The sequence below is a fragment of the Periplaneta americana genome, chromosome 16 (assembly GCF_040183065.1).
Source record: "Periplaneta americana isolate PAMFEO1 chromosome 16, P.americana_PAMFEO1_priV1, whole genome shotgun sequence".
NCBI classification, from domain to species: domain Eukaryota; kingdom Metazoa; phylum Arthropoda; class Insecta; order Blattodea; family Blattidae; genus Periplaneta; species Periplaneta americana.
Genome location: NC_091132.1, coordinates 95,462,232 through 95,484,406, shown reverse-complemented (window position 1 = coordinate 95,484,406; position 22,175 = coordinate 95,462,232). Strand labels below are relative to the sequence as shown.

General features: G+C 37.3%; 1 protein-coding gene and 1 long non-coding RNA gene across 2 annotated transcripts in view; one reads left to right on the top strand and one right to left on the bottom strand.

Annotated features, from left to right (window-relative positions):
- The window catches only part of LOC138690959 (uncharacterized), a 1,057,789-nt gene that overhangs the window by 721,542 nt on the left and 314,072 nt on the right, over positions 1 to 22,175 (bottom strand). The gene's annotated exons all lie outside the window — the stretch shown is intronic.
- Positions 1 to 22,175, top strand: part of LOC138690955 (protein Wnt-8b-like) — a 51,663-nt gene that overhangs the window by 10,692 nt on the left and 18,796 nt on the right. Inside the window, exons 4-5 of the mRNA XM_069812545.1 lie at positions 8,192 to 8,331; positions 19,499 to 19,650. Of these exons, the coding sequence (XP_069668646.1) occupies positions 8,192 to 8,331; positions 19,499 to 19,650 (292 nt within the window). The remainder of the gene's footprint in view (positions 1 to 8,191; positions 8,332 to 19,498; positions 19,651 to 22,175) is intronic.

The following is a 22,175-nucleotide window of genomic DNA, read 5'->3' as shown; positions in this document are numbered from 1 at the left end:
AGCATATTGTAGCGAGTTTTTGTAGTTTAGAAGTTATATAAAAAAGTGTAACAAAATATTCAAAAAGTCATTTTGAACATTTCGCAAAAAAGATTAGTATTTCCGAATAATTTTCGGAGATGTCAAAATTAATAACTTCTCTTCTATGTAACAGACTTTTTATGAAGTCACCAAACATCGTAAGATGAAGATTACATTTGTGAAAGTGTTACAGATAGCATTTTTTTTCTCAAAGTCAACTAACTTGAGAAACACAATACTGTAGTTATTTTTCTTCGAAAGTTCCTCTGACAAGGGATTCTATCAATGTGCGCTTAGTTTTTCACTACCATAATGAAAAGATTAACGTCGTCTTTCTACTTTTGAAGAATAGGCAATACGTTCAGTGGCATAAAGCGGTTTCGATAATTTTGTGATACTTGTAGGAAATTGTACTTCACAATTTAAACAAACCTGATTTTTCAATAAAAACTTATCTATGATAGTTCCTACTCAACTGTTTTCAGAACTTCCGAAAATCAGATTTCAAATAGTTAATTGTCTTTCTTACAATTTAAAAGTGGCAACACTACAGCCCTGTAAGCTAACTTTTTCTGTATATAATCACACAGTTTATAATTTCCCTTTTTCCCTCAGTAGGCCTACTTCAAATATTTCCATACGGATTATAGAGTTAAGTCATCTTTTCCTTTGCGCGACATAATCTCGCCTGAAAAAAAATTAATATTTAGATATTACATGAAAACATACGTGCAGGAATTTTCAAATGTTCAGAAATGGCTTAAAACGTCTATAAATCTACGAAATTTAATATAATTACAATTATAAAATTATTGTAACTTCAAATACGTACAATAAAGGAAATGACAAAATCGGGTGTGGCTGTGTCGGGGACACAGCAGTGTATTTTACGTAAATACATCTGGCTTAAATCGACATTTCTAGACGAGATCTTTCGTTTGCTACCAATATCAGCGCGCTAACAGATCGGAGTCGCGAGATATATACTGTCTGGACATTTTCGTCCACACCCAAAATGGCCTCCAGTCGCAAACCTTACATCACCGTTTCCGTCCCTGTACTCCTATATTCCCAGCCCCATAACCCTGTGGCTCCTGTGTTCCCAGCCCAATAAATTTGTGATTACTGTGTTCCCGACCTCATTACCCTGTGACTACTGTATTCCCGACCCCATAACTCTGTGACTCCTCTGTTCCCGACCCCATAACCCTGTGACTCCTGTGTTCCCGACCCCACAAGCCTGTGACTCCTGTGTTCCCGACCCCATAATTCTGTGACTCCTGTGTTCCCGATCCCACATGCCTGTGATTCAAGTGTTCCCTACCCCATAACTCTGTGACTCCTGTGTTCCCGACCCCACAAGCCTATGACTCCTGTGTCCCCGACCCCATAATCCTGTGACTCCTGTGTTCCCGACCCCACAAGCCTGTGACTCCTGTGTCCCCAACCCCACAAGCCTGTGACTCCTGTGTCCCCAACCCCATAATTCTGTGACTCCTGTGTTCCCGACCCCACAAGCTTGTGACTCCTGTGTCCCCGACCCCATAATTCTGTGACTCCTGTGTTCCCGACCCCACAAGCCTGTGACTGCTGTGTCCCCGACCCCATAATCCTGTGGCTCCTATATTTCCGGCCCCACAAGCCTGCGACTCCGGTGTCCCCGACCCCATAATCCAGTGACTCCTAATTTCCGGCTCCCGAAACAGATTCCTGTGTTCCCGGTCCCATAATACTGTAACTCCTCTCTTCCTGGTGCCATAACATTGTAACTCCTGGTTGCCCTGGATGGCGCAGTCGGTATAGTCCTGGCCTTCTGTGCCTGAGTTTGCGGGTTCGATCCCGGCCTAGGTCGATGACATTTAAGTGTGCTTAAATGCGACAGGCTCATGTCAATAGATTTACTGGTAAGTAAAAGAACATCTTCGGAACAATTTTCGGCAGACCGGCGACGCTGATCTAACCCCGGCATTTGCAAGTATCATTAAATAAAACAATTTAATTTTTTGTAACTCCTGTGTTCCCGACCCTCATAACCAGGGAAAGGATTTATATGTAAATACATATTTACTTATAAAGCTAATATAATTTATATTTTGCATTATCTTTATGTTTCACAATGTGTAGGGTTGAAAAATCCTACTTTTATTTTCCATATTTTTCCATATTTTAGAGTTTAGTACATATTTTCGTTAATTTCCATATATTTTCCATATTTCATATAAAACAGTCCATATTATATTAGGTTTAACAATAAAACAAAACAAAATTCCATTAACTTTTAAAAATACATTTCAACAATAGAGATTTAAACACATGTTCAGTAATCCCTTTAACATCAGAGTTATTTGAAAATTAGCAGTCCTATCAACAATGGGAAAGTAAGTTACAAAACTGTATTAATTTAATTTAAAATTTTTAACAGACTTCAGTTGTGCAGCTCAACAGTTAAATGCCAGTCAGAGTACACATAGGTTCAGTTTTGTAAATCATACTATAAAGACGGTAAATATGCCAAAAGTACGTCATTCAGTCAATTTAAAATCAAAACTAACAAGTTACATTTCAGAATTTAAAGAAGATGGTTTATCAACTGACAATAAAATATTATTTTGTAATTTGTGTCAGTGTGCAGTATCATCTACACAAAAGTTCCTGGTGCAACAACACATTACAACTAGTAAACATCAGGCCAACAAACAACTAAATTCCAAGCGGAGACAATTGTTTTTAACACAACCAACAACATCGAATGTAAGATCTGAGTTTAACATCGACCTGTGCCGTTCTCTCATCTCTGCTGATATTCCTCTCTACAAACTAAAGAATAAGGTCTTCAGGGAATTCCTTGAAAAATATACTCAACATACAATCCCGGATGAGTCAACACTTAGGAAGACGTATGCTCCATCCATCTACGATGAGACAATACAGAAGATAAGAGATGAAATTAAAGATAGTTCAATTTGGGTTTCCATTGATGAGACTCCCGACAAAGAAGGTAGACTTGTTGGTAATGTAGTTATCGGTTTGTTAAGTGAACAATATTCTGAACGAATTCTTTTACATTGTGATGTTCTAGAAAAGTGCAATAACAAAACTATAGTTAAACTGTTCAACGAAGCTATGGGTATCCTGTGGCCAAAGGGTATTATGTACGATAATGTGTTATTCTTTATTAGCGATGCTGCCCCTTATATGGTCAAAGCTGGACAAGCATTATCTGTTGTATATCCTAAATTGACTCATTTTACTTGTGTGGCGCATGCATTTCATCGTGTGGCAGAAGTGGTCAGAGACAATTTCCCTAAAGTAGATTTGTTGATTTCATCAGTGAAAAAAGTATTTCTCAAAGCTCCCAGTAGAGTTAACGTGTTGAAAGAAATGTACCCTGAAATTCCATTGCCACCAAAGCCAATTTTAACTAGATGGGGTACATGGCTAGAAGCAGTTGAATATTATGCCGAACATATAGACTCTATTAACAATGTTCTCCTTGCATTGGACTCTGAAGATGCAGTCTCAATTGATACTGCGAAAACAGTTACCTGTGACATAAGTGTGAAGAATGACTTAGCTCACATTCAGCATACATTTTCATGCATCATAAAAACGCTCAAAAGTCTCCAAAATAGGCACCTTTCACTATCTGAAAGTTTTGAAATTATAAATAGTACTGTGGAACAACTGAATCGTGGTAGAGGTAAAGTTGCAGATGCAGTAAGAGCTAAGGTGGACACTGTACTTTCAAAAAACCCTGGATATGAAGAACTACAAAAGGTTGTTGCTGTGATGAGTGGTGAATCAACAGTGAAGATTAACTTGGACTTATCCCCAGCAGACATTGTGAAATTGAATTATGTACCAGTTACTTCTTGTGACGTCGAACGCTCTTTTAGTCAGTATAAATCTATCCTCAGAGACAATAGAAGAAGATTCACTTTTCAGCACTTGAAAGAAATGTTTGTAACCTATTGTTATGGTAACAGACAATAAAAATTGTGTTTTGTTGAAACTACATTGGAAGATAAGGTACGTCCATTATATTTTTTGTTTAGTTTGATTAAAATGTACCAATATTTAACGTACATAGTCATTTTTTTATAATTTTAAGTCCATATTTAATTCCATATTTTGGTAAAAATCCATATTTAATTCCATATTTTGGTAAAAATAACTACATATATATTTACATATTTCATATATTTTTAGTCCATATAAATCCGTTCCCTGCTCATAACCCTGTGACTCCTGTATTCCCGATCCCATAATCTGTGACTCCTGTGTTTCGGACCCCATAACCCTGTAACTCCTGTTTTCCCGACCCTACAAGTCCGTGAGACTCTAGCGTTTCTGACCCCATAACCCTGTGACTCCAGTTTTCCCAACCCCATAACCTGTGACTCCTGTGTTCCCGACCTCATAACCCTGTGATTCCTGTTTTCCCGATCCTACAAGTCTATGTGACTCCAGTGTTCCCGACCGCATAACCCTGTGATTTCAGTGTTCCCGACCCCATAATCCTGCGACTCCAGCGTTCCGGCCCCATAATGCTGTGACCTCTCTGTTCCTGGCCCCATAACATTGTGATTCCTGTATGTTCCCGGTCTCCTTATCCTATAAGACGAGTCTTCCTGGGCCCCCTTTTTTTTGTTTGCGTAAGTTATTTTAAATAATTCCATTCCATTTTTATTTATGGTCATAAATTTGCTTTTCTTGTTATAAGTTACTTAAATCTGCTGCTAGCTATCGCCAAAGTTAGCATTCTCTCTGATTGACGTACAGTACATTTATTTTCATTTTAGTTTTATAGAAACATCATGTAGGCAGATCATAAAGTTTAACTAGGGATATTTTAGAAATTTGTGCAAGTAATACAATAATTTATTCTTCCTATAGTTATCCTTCATGCTATACAGTGGATACAAAATATCTCCGAGCTTGGCCTACGTCACAGAGGAAGGAGAGCGAGAGATAAATACAAATAAATTAATTTGTAATGCGGATTATTATGCGTGTATGTTAACACTGAAAACATAGACTACTCGCAGCTCTATACAGCAGAGGTAGGCAAGACAAGGGGTAGTAGAAAGCAGTAGGCTGGGGGAAGGAGAGGACTGAGCTTCGCCCGTATAGTCTGGAAATAATTAACCGAACTATATGATATCTTACCATCATTCTGATGGATTTGAAATTACTCATCAGCCTATCCCGATGTTTTAATTAATGAAGTGAAATCTGGTTCTCTATCATAAGTTGCAATTTGTATTGTTCAAATGAATGTTGGTCCGTCAATTGGGAGCGCGCTTTACATTTTTTAAAGAAATTGCTCATATTATGTCACATAAGTCGAGCAAGACATTAAAATAAGCCTAACACAAAATGACCTATGGAGTGGATATTTTGAATTGTAGTGGATTTTCGTGAAATTTTGAAATCTAATAAATTTTCCCTTATTTAGGCTTCTTTGCATAGTTTTAAAATGTTATAATATCAGAAAATTATGTTCGGCAACGTTTTTTCTTAATCAGTATTAATATTATGGCAAAGTACACGTGACAATGGAGTTTTGTATAATGTCTCTTTATGTTGGTAATATGAAACCTTTTAAGGGGTTAGGTACAGCTTACAGCAGTAAAATTTTGGAAATATTCAACATTTTTTTCCTCCATTACTGTATCTTGTACAATAATGAAAATTAGTATGTGTAAAACACTGTCCTTCTGCTATATGAAAAAAAAAATATATATATATATTTTTACAATTTAAAAAAATTATTTACATTTTTTTTTTCAAAATTCAGTTCACTATGCAGTGACGAAGCGTTTCCCACATAACCCAAACACTATCTAACATTCTGTGATGACATTTTTTAGGTGTATTTATGCGTGTCATATCTACAATATGATGCAAGATCACTTCTTTACCTTTGATAGATTGTCTGATAAAAAAATCTGTGGTCGGGAGGAAAGAGGTTTTAAGTCAATTTTTTGTAAAAAGGAGATTTTTATATATTCTGAAAGCGGAAACAATTTTCTACAATCTGGTAAAACGGTTAGTCAAATAAGACTCCTGATTGGATTTATAGAGCGTTGCCAAATGTTCTAAGCACTTTTTGAACCGAGCATACAAAGAATAAAGGGCTTAAGAATATTTAATATTTTATTCCTTACAAACCAGCACATGTTTACTTTCCATGCTTCCCTATTAGAAAGGTCTAACTTGTATTTTAGCCATTTTATCACATACTGATGCTCTTTCATTTTAAAACTTTAAGCACCAGGATAAACAGTCCTATAATTGTTTAAGACCCATTTTGCATTCTTAATAATTTACATTTCTCATTTATTTTGACATGAAAAAGGTCTTATGTTTAATAGTCCGTTCTACTTAGTTTGGCTTCTAGTCTTAAAAGGGCTTGAGTGTGGCTATTTTTGGAAATAATCAAGAAAATTGTTAAATGAGCAATATTACCTATTTTAGAAGAAATATAAACAAATAATATCCAGGAAAAACCTCTTAATTAAGAAAACTCTATAATTGGCACCAATTTCAATCTTTCTACTGCTCTCCTGAAACGTATAAAATTTTTACTTAAGACCTTTTTCCTCCCGGCGACAGAAATAAATTCACTTTAAAAATAGTCAAATATCAGTATTTTCTCCTAACACAAAATAAAAATATATTATTTATTAAGTAATGTAATTGAAAGAGCATGATATTGTAAACATGGGTTTCAACAATAAAATACAAGAGACAGAATATGAAAAAGTTAACAAGTTTATGAGTTATGAGGGAAAACGCTTCATCATTGCACAGTAAACTACCACCATTATGAATTTCGAAAATATATATATATATATATATATATATATATATAAATCGTAAAAATATTTTTTTCATGTACCAATTTTCATTACTGTAGTACAAGCTATAGTAATGGAGGAAAAAAATGTTGAATATTTCCAAAAATGTTACTCCTGTAAGCTGTACCTAACGCCTTAAGTAGTTTAGAACATAACAAACATGTTACATTTTCTTCCTGCGCACAAAAGATTTTCTCTTCCCATTCTTCTACAATTCGTTTTACTGCACTCTCTAAGTTCAGTGGTTTGGAAAAGACATGCTGATCGCCAGTTACGTTACTCTGCTTGTCCTATGTGGAGTGAGTGCGTGTGGAGAGATGCATTAGTGAACTGTTCCTGCATAATTATGACGTACGTAAGATGTCGCTTGCCGCATGAAATGCCGACCGCTGCTATACAGCATGTTGCTTCTTTAGTACAGTGAAGTAATTGACAGTGACGGTGACTGGATGTTTTTAATTTCAGCAGTGAGAAGGATTTGTTTTCATGCAGATAATATCGCCGCATTCGTCCCGCAAGTCCGCATCCGGGAATCGAAATCGTTATCGTAAAGGTTGTCAGGTTCGGAAATATTCTTTGACCACTGTACATGATCTGATATTTTTTTAACATAAGTTTGGAAATCTAAAAATCTTGTTTGAAAATAAAATTATTAAACATTTGTGCTTATGAAGAAACAATTTTTGCTCCTGTTGATGTAAAATAATAGACTAAATAATACAGAAATAGAACTCAGTTTTTACTACTAATTTCATCGGAATTAAAATTAAATAAAGATATGTGGAAATTCCAATAAGATAATATCTAAATTAAATAAAAGTAAAAATCAAGCGGAATAATTTAAGTTCTCTGTTTTAATTCGCCCCATGTCTACATAATGTTTCATAATATGTTTACATTTTATATAATTTTAAGTATTGTCAATGCCAAAAACTAGTTTTCCTAAAATGATCCATTTAACGATTTGTTAATGAACTATAAATCATAGAAATCTGGCTTTCAGGTATAGATCCTTGTAAAGCTGACTTGAATAATTTCAAGAGAAAAATTGTCCCAGGGCCGGGTATCGAACCTGGGACCTTTGGCTGAGCGCACCAATGCTGTACCGACTGAGTTACCTAGGAACTCTATCATACCCCGCCTCAATTATTCTCCTTATTCCACATACCTCTAGTGAATTGACAGGTCCCTGTAAAGCTGATTGGAACTGTAAATCAGTTTAATATAATAGAAAACTTTAAAGTTATATTAAACGAAATATTTAGTACGATTGTTTAAGTGTATTTATGACTGTAATGTGTTTACAGACGAGGCCTGCAGCCTACAAACCGTGAAGTCGCTTTTGTGAGAGCTATAATAGCTGCTGGAATTGTATACAGTGTCACAAAGAGTTGCTCACGCGGTGAACTTGATTGCGATTGTGTAAGAAACCAGCGAGGATATATAGGTACGTACTGTGAATGTTCCTTTCATGAAAACTATTAATGTGGCATCGTTATCTTCGGAATATACGTAGACTTTGCCTTAAGTCACTTTTCCTGCTAAGAATGTCGTCATCCCGTGTGATATTATTAGCAGATGTTTTTTCCTCCATTACTCTCTCTTAGTCTATATACGATTCCTCTTACTACCAGCGTAGCTCAGTCGGCTGAGGCGCTTGCCTGGCGATCTGGAGTTGCGTTCCGATGTGGGTTCGATTCACCCTTGGGCTGATTACCAGGTTGGGTTTTTTCAGAGGTTTTCTCCAACCATAAGGCAAATATCAGTTAATCTATGGCGAATCCTCGGCCTCGTCTTGCCAAATACCATCTCATCACCAATCTCATCGACTCTAAATAACAGAGCAGTTGATACAGCGTCGTTAAATAACCAAGTAAAAAAAGATTCCCGTTAGAGCTACATATCCTTTTATTTATAATTTTATTACCCTTCCATGCCACCAACTTTAGCCACACTAAACCTGCTCTACTGTCTTTGTTACAAGAATTTATGTAGTCACACCTCCCCCAGTTAAGCATGAGATCTGATTGTAAATGTAGTGAGGACTTTTCCGAACATTGGAGCTCAATCTCTTTCCTCTCGATATCAATTAAACGCATCTTCACATTACGCCATACATTTCTTCTATTATTATCTCCTTTTTCCCCCACACCCATGCCATTCCTAAATGATGCAGCTCTCTCTCTGCAGTTTAAAAACCCACCCTTTCCCCCCACCCTTCTCTTTGTTGAACCAGGACGAATGTTGAACTTTGCAAAAGCGCGTGATCCTCAAATATAATTTATAATGAATGTCGCTCATTCATTGAATTTGCTGTAATGGATTGATGAGATATTTCTAATCTACATAATTTAATTACTCAAAGGAACTAAAACGATAGGATATTGTAATTTTGTTGAGTTCATATTGAGAAAATTACCACGTTTACTTTTTATAATAATTAAGAACACAATGCAGTAATTGAAAAGCGGGACCGGTGTTAAGAGGTATGAACTGATGCTGCCATCTACGAGAAGTGAACATGAATCAAAGTGTAGGAATTTATCCTACAAGGCTACAATGAAAGCTTTCAAGCGTATAGGAAATTATAAGTATAGATACTGTAAGTCGGTAACTTTGATGTAGCAATGACATATTTCAATGACCTTCAATCCAGCTGTACCTACATCAGCGTGAGGGTTTGCCTTTTCCCTATAGTTGGCCCAGATATTTCACTCAACAGCAGGAATATTTTTCTAGCAGGCTTGCCAGCGAACGCTGCTCGATTACGCTCCCTTTTGAAAGTGACATTAAACGCTAACCTAGCGCATGCGCACATAAAAACCAGAGCAGGCAATTATGCCCTGTTCATTCTCATTAATCCCTATTCGCTGGTTATACGTTGCCACTATAGTCGGAGACGTGCCTTTAAGCTATTTTCATGAAGTCGTGAATAGGCTACTGTACCACCCCAAACACAACTTGACAACCATTACAATGAACAATGGCCGGTAGCGGCCAAACTCTCATCAGTTGAAAAATGAGAGATGATCATAACCCCAATCAGTGCCAATATTTCTAAAGCCACTCTGCACAAAAATTTTTCCGTTTCTTCATATTTTCTCAGTTATTGCCATGTGGCTGTGAGCTTGTAAAATATACTGTGTATAGCTCGCGCGAGGAACGATTACCGAAAAACAGTGGTGGCATTGCTGTCTGTTTTGACGTGTGTACAGTCGATGACACAGCTCATCTGCCCTGGAAGGAATGCGGAGTTGGGGTAGTAGTTTCGCACTAGTAGTGGATGGGGTGGATGGAGAGAAAGTTAGAAATACAATGTAGCATGCATTATAAAAACATTGACTTGCCAATTCTGCGCCGCGTTACAATGGAGTAGCTAATTCTGAATCACTTTCATCATCATCATCATCATCATCATCATCATCATCATTACTGCTGTTCCTACTGCTGCTATCATCACTATCGCTATCACTACCACTAACACTATACAAAGAAATAATTGGATTATCCACTACTGCAGGCAATGTATTATGTCGAAATCTGTATTGGCTCTCCACTTTTAATGTATGTTGACAATAACCCTCCCAGTCCTCTTTAGTTATTGACGATAAAGCCATTTCTGTAAGTTCCTTTAATCTTTGCAAAGATAAATCTCCTGTCACGTTATTTTCTCTCACTTTGTGTTTCATCTTTTTCCATGCTAATTCGATCGGGGATAAGTCACACATAGGCTATAAGGAGGAAGTCTCAGTACGTTGTGTCCGAACTCCACCAGCCTTCGGTCAACCCTAAAAGTCTTTTCTTGAGGCCTGTGTTTCTCGATTAAGGAGAAAAGGTCGACTTTGTGAAGTTTTTCACTGACTTCAACTCCTTTTCTTCTCAGCCACTCTATCATGTCTCTGTTTGGCGCGTACTTATTTGGAGCCTTATCAACCTGAACGGAGTGATAGGGGGCATTGTCCATGACCACGACTGACCTTGGCGGAAGATTGGGAATTAATTTCTCATCAACCCATTTCTCGAAATTTACCTGCTTCATCTGCCGTGGTAATCCCCGCTCGCAGAACCAGCTTTATAAACGAGTTCTGCGTTTCCTAAGGAACCATTTTTGCTTCCCGCAGGTAGGACGATAAGTCTGTTTCCTGCACTATGGTTTGCCTGTATGCCAAACTCATCAGAATGTTGCCAACATTTCTTAAAAGTTAGGTTGCTGTCCACCCAGGTCTCGTCGAGATATACAATTTCTCTCCCTTGATTACGGAATTCCTCAATTTTCCTCAAATAACTATGTCACCAAGAAACAATATCAGCCTTTTCAACTAGAATTTTTCTCTTCGACTGGGATTTTTTCCATTTGTAGTTCATCATTTTCAACAGTCTATTTAGTGACCTACCACTCCATGGAAAATTAATTTTATTTCTAATTACAGGCAAAAGCTTGCTCACAGTTGGCACTTTCTTTTCTTGAATATAAAAGTCGTGGATAGTATTTTTAATAACACACCTATCAAAGTCATCAACATCAACATGCGTATGCTGTGGCCGAGTTGGTCGTTTTTTCCAGGAGTCGAGAGAACTTCATTGGGGCGATCTCGGTTTCTTTCCAAATTTTCTTTTCTAATTTGTTTTGCCGTAGATTCAGACACACCAGTGTAATATGCCGCGCGTTTAGTGGCCTGAGTAACTAAATGCGTCAGACACTTGTTCTTGGCTTCGTTATCACACGTTTCTATCACTTTCGCTATTATTTCACGTGCTTGGGAATGAATTACTTTCTTTTTCTTAGGAGGCGGCATGATTAGGCACACTTAAGTTTAAGTTAATAAATTTAGTTGCTATATACAGGTAAGCTTAGAAATACTCTGTCTCTATATACACACGAACACTACGTACGAAATTATTCTGTAAGAATTACTATATACACTTAGTCTATCGCACCGAATTATTCTATAAGAGTTGTTATATACACTTAGTCTCTATATATACATACAAACGCACGAAATTATTCTACTATATACACTCACTCTCTATATATACAGAATGTTTCAAAAATACGGGGCATAATTTCAGGTATGTATTTCCCACATGTAGACAATCAAAATAGTTCATTACAACATGTGTCCGGAAATGCTTCATTTCCGAGTTATGGCCTCCACAACATTGAAATTCACCGGAACGTTTTTCTTTCCGCAGGTCGTTGTCATTACAATAGATGTTCAAAATGTCCACCTCCTGCTTGAATACAGACCTCACATCGATGTCTTATTGACCTGCGAACACGATCCCAAACTCCAGGAGTATTGCGTATGTCCTCAGAACATGTCACAATTCGATTCCGAAGGGATTCCAAATCAGGCACCGGAGACGAATAAACCAATGATTTTAAATGACCCCACAAGTAGAAATCGAGAGGGTTCAGATCATGTGAGCGTGGAGGCCAAGCAATTGGGCCACCTCTACCTATCCATCGATCAGGAAACCTTCGATCCAAGTACCGGCGAGCCGTACGACTGAAGTGTGCAGGAGCGCCATCATGCAAGAAGTGAATGTGTTGACGATTGATCAGTGGAGTGTCTTCTAAAACATGAGGTATGGTGTTTTCCAGGAAGTTTGTGTACGCCTGCCCCGTAAGTCTGTTTACAAATACATGGGGTCCAACTAATCGATCACCAATGATACCGGCCCACATGTTGAGGGAGAACCGCACCTGGTGATGAGATGGAACAGTTGCACGTGGGTTTTCATACGCCCATACATGCTGATTGTGGAAATTTGTTATGCCATCTCGTGTGAACTGGGCTTCATCTGTAAATAATACTAAGGCTGGAAAGTTCGGATTTACACCACACTGCTGCAAGAACCACTGACAGAACTTAACTCGTGGAGGGTAATCTGCTGGTGACAGGGCCTGTACACATTGCAAATGATAAGGGTACAATTGATACTCTTTCAACAGTCTCCAGACAGTCGTATGAGGAACATTGACTTGCAACGCTACCCTTCGTGTGCTGATAGAAGGAGTCATGTTCACAGCCTCCAGAATCTCCTCCTGTACTTCTGGAGTTGTAGATCTTGGTCGTCCCCTTCCCAAACCAGGAGAGGTGTCTTCCGATCTGGACATTGTCGCTGTGGGTACCTCTCCTGGTACAAACGACGAGCCAGCGCAGCATTGCCGTCCGCCTTACCGTACATGAAGTGTATCTCTGCCAGCTCTTGATTTGAATACATGTCGCACAGTCTAACGCCTACACAACACTGAATGTAACCTTCGCCTCGGAATGAACTGTCATAGTGCCCTCTTAATGCCTCCTTTGACGGCAACGACCTGCGGAAAGAAAATCGTTCCGGTGAATTTCAATGTTGTGAAGGTCATAACTCGGAAGTATAGCATTTCCGGACACATGTTGTAATGAACTATTTTGATTGTCTACATGTGGGAAATACATACCTGAAATTATGCCCCGTATTTATGAAACACCCTGTATAGCTACGCAAACACTACACACGAAAGTTATATTGCTACGTCTTAACTTTGAATATATATTTACACCAGCAATTCTATTAAGCAAACGTTCACTTCCGTCTTCCAAGTACAAATGGAAAGAGAGATGTTTTTTTGAAGAAAGTAGAAAGGGGATTAAGCAGAGTGCATTCACACCTAAAGTACCGTTAGCCAGCCGCTTGCTCCGAAGTTAGACTCACACCCCTCTACACACCACCCCTAACTTCCCCAAGGTTCAGGGCAGATGAGCTCTGTCATCGACTGTACTTAGGCACGCCGAGGAGCCGAAAGATGCGGGCCGATGAAAGTACTGCCTCTTCCAAGAAGATGAACAGATGGGGACATCGCCTGTGGAAATGAAGAGCGTAGCAAGAGAAAAATACGAAGCGAATTAAACGTGCAACGTTATAAAATAATGATACTCTGCAAGGGGAACGCTCCATCACTACATAATAAAAATAAACGCACTTGGAACAAGACACGTATTCACATGCAGTGGAACAAAGTAAAACCGTAATATAACTATCACAATGCAAGACTGATTCTATCGATGTCGTTTCTCTTCCGACTGTACTCTTGAATATCATTCAAGTTATCTCGTGACCTTTCCTGTCGCCCGCTCTTCCTTATCGTATTGTTTCTTTCGCATTCCTGTCGTCGATACTCCCTGCTTGCGAGACCTATTCTTGCAACTTGTAAAATTATAAGTATGTCATTATTTTTCTATCGTGGTTAGATGGTAATGAGTATCGCGAAAAAAGTGACGAAGAGCCAAACCAATAAAAAATAAGTTATTATATGAAGGGTGTAACTAAGGGAATAAACCGGCAAGACAATGCAAATTGTTAAAAACAATTTGCGAAGTGTGACTGAAAAAGAAATTTTAACATAACCTATTAACAAATTAAGAGCAGAGATGTCATCTTCCCAAGCAAAACGAAAGGTGATAGTTATCCCGAAATCTTGAAGAAAAAAATTACTACGTGAAAGTTAGCTTAGTGATGCATGTAATGGAGTCTAACATTCATAGTTTTCTGCCACTGCAAACTCACCATTTTCCACCTTCCTTTTTGTAAGTTAATATTGTCTATTATCCGATATCTTCTTCTGTCCCGAGCTTCTTTTCCGTTCACCATTTCTTCCAGTGCAGTTTCTTCTCAGACAGTGACCCAGGCAATTTCTTTTTCCCTTTATCATTATTCTTTCTTCACCCACTATTTCTAGCACAGCCTCATTTTTTATTCTGTCCACTTCGCATGCTCTATTCTTCTCTGTATCCACATGTCAAATGCTTCTAATCACTTCGCTTCTCTTCACTTCGTCGCAATGTCCATGCTTCTGCCCCATACAATGCCACACTCCATACAAAGTACTTCACTAGGTTCTTCCTTAGTTCTTTTTCCAGAGGCCCCAGATGATGCTTTCTTTTCTATGAAAGGCTTCCTTTGCCATTTCCACTCTCCTTTTGACTTCCTGGCAGTAGCTCATGTTACTATATAGTGCACACCCGAAGTATTTGAAGCTGTCCACTTGTTCTACTGCCTCCTTTTGAATTCACACGTTAACCTTATTTATTTTTCTTCCAATAACCAGGGTCCTAGTCTTGTTTGAATTTATCTTCACCCCATACTGCTCACAACTGTCATTTAGCTCCAGTAGCATGTCCCTTAGTAGTTTTCTCCTCTTCTGCTAACAATGCCATATCACCAGTAAATCTTATGAAATTTATTCTTCCTCTTCCTACCGTCACCTCTCCCATGTTATGAAAAACGTTAGTGTCTCTATAACAATACAAAAATTATGTAGCGCTAAAACAACGCAGAGAGACCAAAGATTCAAGCTGTGTTTGATAATGGGTTCACAATACCTACTTTATTTTCTCGTTTGGTAACTTTTTTTAGCGATTACGTTGGACTTCATCTCTACGGTTTGTGTTTGCTTTCTTCATTAAAATCCAAATCCTAAGAAATAGGCATGTCGATAGGGCCATATTGCATTAAAATCATCCCATAGCCAATAGGTTAGTCATCTAAATTGAGACAACTCATCCTGCCTGTGGTTTTCATAAGGCGCCAAGACAAATGTCGGGATGAGCCCTAAAAGAAATGGGCCACGGACCTAAATACTCCCTCACATAAGTTTCGGCTTTTTCTAAATTAAAGGCTTAAACATCAGAGCCTTGGATTTGGTATGTTGCCCTGGGTTTTTCAGGGCGCGCTTACTTGAGACACAAGGGCTCGGGTCCCTTCTCTAGACAGGAAAGTGGTGCCCTGCCCCGCTCACCACTTCATCTGGCCAGGCTTCTTGACGTTTGTAACACCTTCGTTGATTCTGTTCTGTTGCTGTTCGGTAGTGATTGTCACTTTCCTTCCCCTCTTGTGATAACTATGAGCATCAAATTACATGCATTTGCGGTACTTCCTCTTATAAAATTATCTTATATTCCTTCAAATATGAACTGAAAATAGGATTGAAAAAAGTGACCAAAGGCATGCAGCTCGCATAAACATTTCCTCTCAACCAGAAATTCCCTTGCAAGGATGTGCAATCGCGTAACTTTTAAATGTTTCTCCTACCATTTCTTCATTCGTTCGTTTGTTCATATAAGCGAGAGTTGTAATGTATAAAACATTCAAATTGCGTCTCCTTACTTGTCTTCAAACTCTCGAAAAAATATAAATTTATCCTGTTATAATACACCAAATTAATGTAAAAGAAAATCAACATAAATATTAGCCTGCCAGATTGTCTAAGAAAAAAGAGACAAATCAATGGAAAGGGTACTGAACTCCAGGCATGAGACCGGATCGGATAATAAGTGACCTTCTTCTTCCCGTGTAGTCTTCATGTGATTATTGCACAAAGATTTCTGTTATTTTGAAGTGCTTGCTCCTAATCCATGTCCTCAAATCATAACTTACATAATTTGTTCAGTCAGAAATAGTTTGTCTTTCGTGGAAGTGAGTGTCGCAAAATTTTCTGGACTGGAGTTTTAAATGTAATATATCAGCCAGCTTTGGCTCAAAGCAGCTAAGATTTTCTACAGATAATCTCACATTCTTCAAGAATTGTGTTATAAATTAGCGTACTGTATTATAGTCTCAATGGGGGCTTAGCCATGAAGTTATAAATTTCTATTGCGGAAATTTTACTGAACTGACTTAACTCGTTCTCCCCATACAGTCTTCCAGTCCTAGTTCAGATTTTATTAAATGTCATTTCTGTTACACGTTTTTCTCATTAATGCGTTTTCTTTCTTCAGACATTCATAAAAACGTAAAGGGTAGACAGAGGCAAAAGTGCGCACAGGGCAAAGATTCGAATCTAGTTTTTTTTTTCCTCACTTCTGAGTGTAATATGGCAGTCCTACATCTCCTGCTGAAAGGTCTAATGGTGGAAGAGTCAAACGTGTTATGTCAGTAACTTGTGCTTTCAAACTTTGAAGATATGAGATGAGTTACTTTTTTGGAACGTTCGATCTAAATATTTGCTATGAAATTGTTGGCTATCGTCTGCTATAACAAAACACCAAAGAATTATTATCAATATCTCATATGTAAGTTCATAACCTAACTCACGCTTTACGCTTACTTGTTAGTGGAACAAATTGCTATAGATGGCAGTGGCGGCTCGTGACGCCTAAAAGGCGTGTGAAACAGTGTTAGGTCGACTTCTAATTTTATGACAAAAATCATGTATAGGCTTATGTAGGCCTATATTAAATACCGGTACATTTAAAATACGTGACATTGATGATGATGACGATAATAATAGTAATAGTAGGAATAATAATAATAATAATAATAATAATAATAATAATAATAATAAAATTACCGGTAATAAATAATCATACCAATTTTTTAAGACAAGTTGAATCCTTCTGTTCATGGCAACGAATGTATCAGTAACATCGTTGTGCAAAGGCTGATTTTATCATATTTTTGTGCAAAATTTGCTTCTACATAGAAATATTTTGCGATTCACGACCGTTTTTGTTGTTACATGCAACTACGCAATAGTTTTTAATGCGATTCATATAAGAAAAACATCTTTCCGCGGACAAATTTGTTAATAAACAGCCCAAATCGCTAAAGCACGTTCATTTTTATGAACAAATATTACTCGTAATTATTTAAAATTGTCCTAATAATTAATGTAATAAGAACAGTAGAGAAAATAACATTACAGTGCATACAACGCGATCTTCATGCACATTCGCTCACGAAACCGCGGAAAAATTTAACTTTATACATAGGCTACAATAGTACCTACAACGCTAACACGATAGCCATGTTTTTTTTTTCAATTCCTCTTACATTATATTTCCACTTTGCTCAAGACTCGTGCTTACTTCTTTAGCAAAACAGTTAAAAAAATTACAAATATATATTCATTTAATAGGCCTATAACTTTTCTATGGGTGAAATTAATTTTACACTTTTAAATTTCTGTAATTTTCATTGTTAGAGTTGGCCACCCTGAATAGTCGTTTTGTCATTGATTGGCGGAACGTTGTGAATTCGTCTTTTCTACTATTTCACGTCCGACCAAAGCCATGATACTATTCTAACTGTTGCGGGGTGAGGGGGTGTAGCCTTATTGCCATGGTAACCATAGCTGAGTGAAACACTAACAAGAGGAAAATAGAGCTCACTTCACCGGCCCAGAACTTAAACGTATCGAAGTTTTGTTGCTACGGTAACCATAGCAAGCGAAATAGAAAGTCGCAATGTAAGAAGTGGATTCACCGACGCTATTTTGTTAATTCTTCAGCGCGGCGCGATTTTTGAACGTACATAAATATAAATATAATAAAATCAGTCACACTGTGATGTATAGTAAAAGTAAAGTGAATTTTTCAATTTTTTTAAATTCTATGGTGAAGTTGTGCTTCACTTGGTTGACCTGAAAAGCCTCTGATAGATGGCAACTGATACCAGTTGTTTTAGCGCCATGAGGGAAAGATTCTATGAATTAGCTAGGGCAAAGGTCCGCTTTCGTGCCTTTGCCTCAGAACGTTTCTCTTTTCTCCCGCTCGTTTCTCATATTATTGAACACGTAGATTCATTGAGCATATTTAATAGGTTTTAATTTATAATTAACTATTTTACATCGATTCATTATTAATAAACCTAGCTTCAACTTCATGTTCCAGAAACTACGAAAGAAAAAGTCCACAAAATCGAAGTCTTCTGAACGTTAAAAGAGGCTAAGCAGCTAATAGAAAATGGGCCTTCAATTTGACATGCAACCAAAAGAATTACCTGTAATGAATACACATTACGTAAAAGACTTGAAGAAAGCTATGTAGTGGCATCATTGGGGCGTTTCAGCAAATTATTTTCTGACACTTGACTTTGATGTTTAATTTTGTTTGTTCCTTGTGTTTCCTAGTGTTAGTGTTTTTCCATGTAAATTAATGTTTTGTCATAGACGAAGACGATGTAAATGATGACGATATAAAACATTATACAAGTTATGAATGCCACTACCTGACAAATGCTGTAATTCATCTCTGGTCTATTATAATTATAGTTCCTGCATATGTGGAATTTTACCCCATACCAATAGAATGTTTACCTAAGGCCAGGGGCAAAGATCCACTTTGTTCATTTGTGACATTATTTTAAATATAATTTTAGCAGATCTTACAGTCTGCTTTGAACTTATGGCGGCTGGCAATGTATGATTCTAGGTATGTTGTGTACAATTTTTGTTGTCATATAAACAGAAACTAGCGAAGCTTCAGGATAGGCAGTGTAAGCTGAGCTTTTCCAAACATCTTCGAAGAAGGGACAAGATCAATTTAGAATTTAGTTAATTAAAAACAGGAGCGTTTCCGCGTTTATTTATCTTTTAGGGACGTAAATTACGGCCTAGATCACTATTTCCGAAACATGCCTTCAGCCCAGCTTACCCAAAAATTCTGTCACGCTTCGCTACGGAAAAACAAAAAAGTATTAAGTGTGCACCTTTGCCCCAGCCTATCCTAAATGAAGTTATCCTGTATTTAACACGGTATTTAACTAACCTAACAGTCTTGGCTTACAAATCGGAAACTTTTCCAATCATGTAATTACTCGTCATTTAAGAGATCTGAACTCTATTGCAGCGGAGCCTGATGGCGACTTGTTTGTTTGGGACAGCTGCAATGACAACGTGGACATCGGGATCAGTGTGGCGGCCAGCGTGATGGATCCAGAGAATAATATAACAGATCTGCATGAATACATAAACTTGCACAACAACGCTGTCGGCCGTGAGGTAAAGAATAACCAGCAATGAAATCATTAATAATTCTACACAATACTAATAATAAGAGCCTCTTTCAACGAAATTAATAAAGATATTTCATATCTGTTCCGGGTTTCGCTTATTATTCTAGACCAGTCGTTGTCAAACATTTCTTGATGATTCAATGCAGAATTAGGCCTTGTAGTTTAAGAGAACTTGTAGGCCAACATAAACGCATGGGGGGGGGGGAGAATTACAAATTCTCAAGCATTTAACCTGCCAAGTTCCCAGAAAGTTGCAGTTATATTTTGATGTAATTTTTACATCTTCATAATGGATGGTTTAGGAAACTTTTAAGCTGTAATGAGTAAATTCTTAACTTTCAGTAGCATAGGCTTCTTTTTTTTACTCTATATTACGTAGGCCTACTATCGTATTTACTCTAATCTAATGCGCACCTCAATTTTTAAAGGATTGAAATAAAAAAAATGTTTATTGGCGAATGTAATGCGCTGCTGCAAAGCAGGTGCGAAATTTGTTATGTTACCTATTTACACAGCCTTGATAAGTTATAGCACGGGCTGTAGCCACCTAATTAGCTTTTGTTCTAGTTTTATCATTAGTCACAAGGAGTCCATTTTTCTTCCTTCCCTGTATGAATTTCAAAACCTCTACCTCTTTTCGTGGGCCGGTGAACTTGTTTTTCGTTGCTTTAGAAGCAAATTCTTTGTTGGCATAGGCTAACAAGCGAATGTTGCTCTCTGTTACACCGAATTCTCTTGCAGCGTGACTGTTCCAATGATTTTCAGCTTAAAGTATCTTTCGTTTGAAGCTTACTTCATACAACAACCATCGCTTTTTGTCTGTCATCTCCTGCTCAAGTACAATTCACTTTGAATACGGAAGTGCGCGAAGTGAGAAACGTTGAGGAACGACGAGCAATGGGGTAACCTGAACAGAGCCCAAGCACACGCAGAACCTAAGCAGTATTACAAGCAGAATTTTCGAGTTTGCATGCGAATCTAGTGCGCCATCCATTCTAATGCGCATCTCAATTCTGAAGACTACATTCAGCTGAAAAAGTGCACATTAAATTCGAATAAATACGGTATTTGAAAAAATCCTAAATTTGGCTATGTAATGCATAAATTCCGGAAACAAGCATTCTACAGTATTTCCTATTTTCTGCCTTCTCAGTCTCCGCATACGATCCGTATATCTTAATATTGTCTGTCATTCGATATCTTCTTCTGTCTCGAAATTTTTCCCGTTCACCATTTCTTTCAGTACATCCTTCAGTAGGTAGTTTCTTCTTAACCTGTGACCCAGCCAATTTCTTCTCCTCTTTCTGTTCAGTGCAGTTTATTCTTTCTTCGCCCACTTTGCGTTGTGTAGACTGTTATTGATACTGGAGCAATAATATCCATTATTTTTTTTAAATCGTGCATTTTAATTAGTGATTTTTTTATATTTTCTTTCAACATAAATAACCATAGCAACATTATTATAACAGTCTACTTCAAAAATTAACTTATTAAAAATTATCTGTAGTAATGTCACGAGAGGTCTGAGATTTATCTGGGAAATCTCAGACCTCGCGTGGCATTTATTAGGACTACTTCGTGAATAAAATAAAAATATAAATAATATATCCCTAAAATTCGATCACAAATGTTAATAATTGTTTATCAACGAATACTTAACCTATTCAGACATTGTGAAGTTGAAATGCTCGTAGATGAATATCGATTACTGCAATAAAGAAATTCGATGTTATTATTCAGTAATGCCAATTGCGAAATACAGGTTTAACAATGTTAATTACATGTACTGCACTTCTCTCTTATTATTATAACATAAATACATTTTCATTATCTGCTGAAATCATAATTTAATTTAACAGTAACAGTAGGGACAGCTATATACCAATGCTTATGTATTCACAGCGAGACATGTTGCTACACAGTGAAGCCATCTCTGTATAGATAGGCCTAATTAAAACACGAATTTTATTACGCCATACGGAAGGCAGTTTGATGAAAAGACCTTGTTATTACTATGCAAGGTCATTGGGTTTGATATGCGATGATGTTACATAAATTTGAACATCTGACTTTCTATTAATTGTTTCATTTCATTCACAAAATACAAATTTTATAGGCTACTTATAGGTTATGTTACCTGTGGGAAAGGACCAATGTCAGCTGTGTCTTATTTCGACCGTTACAATCAGTGCTACACGAAAGCATTTTTTATAGCTCAACAAACGCATTCTCGCTATAGTGTGTAACGGAACTAAAGCTGCATCTACACAATTCAATATTCCAATCGCGTATGCGTGCAATCTGGGAAGAATATTGAAAGAATCAAGTTTAAAAGGTACGTTCAATTAAGATGCATGAAGATTTTGTGTCTACATGGTGCGTCGTTTTGAACGTCGTCTTCACTGCGTAAATATATTAATTATTATTAAATATCAATCTTGCATTCATTGCTTTAAAGTTGAAAGAAAAGTTTAACTGTATAGTTGTATCTTAATGTATTCATGATCATCA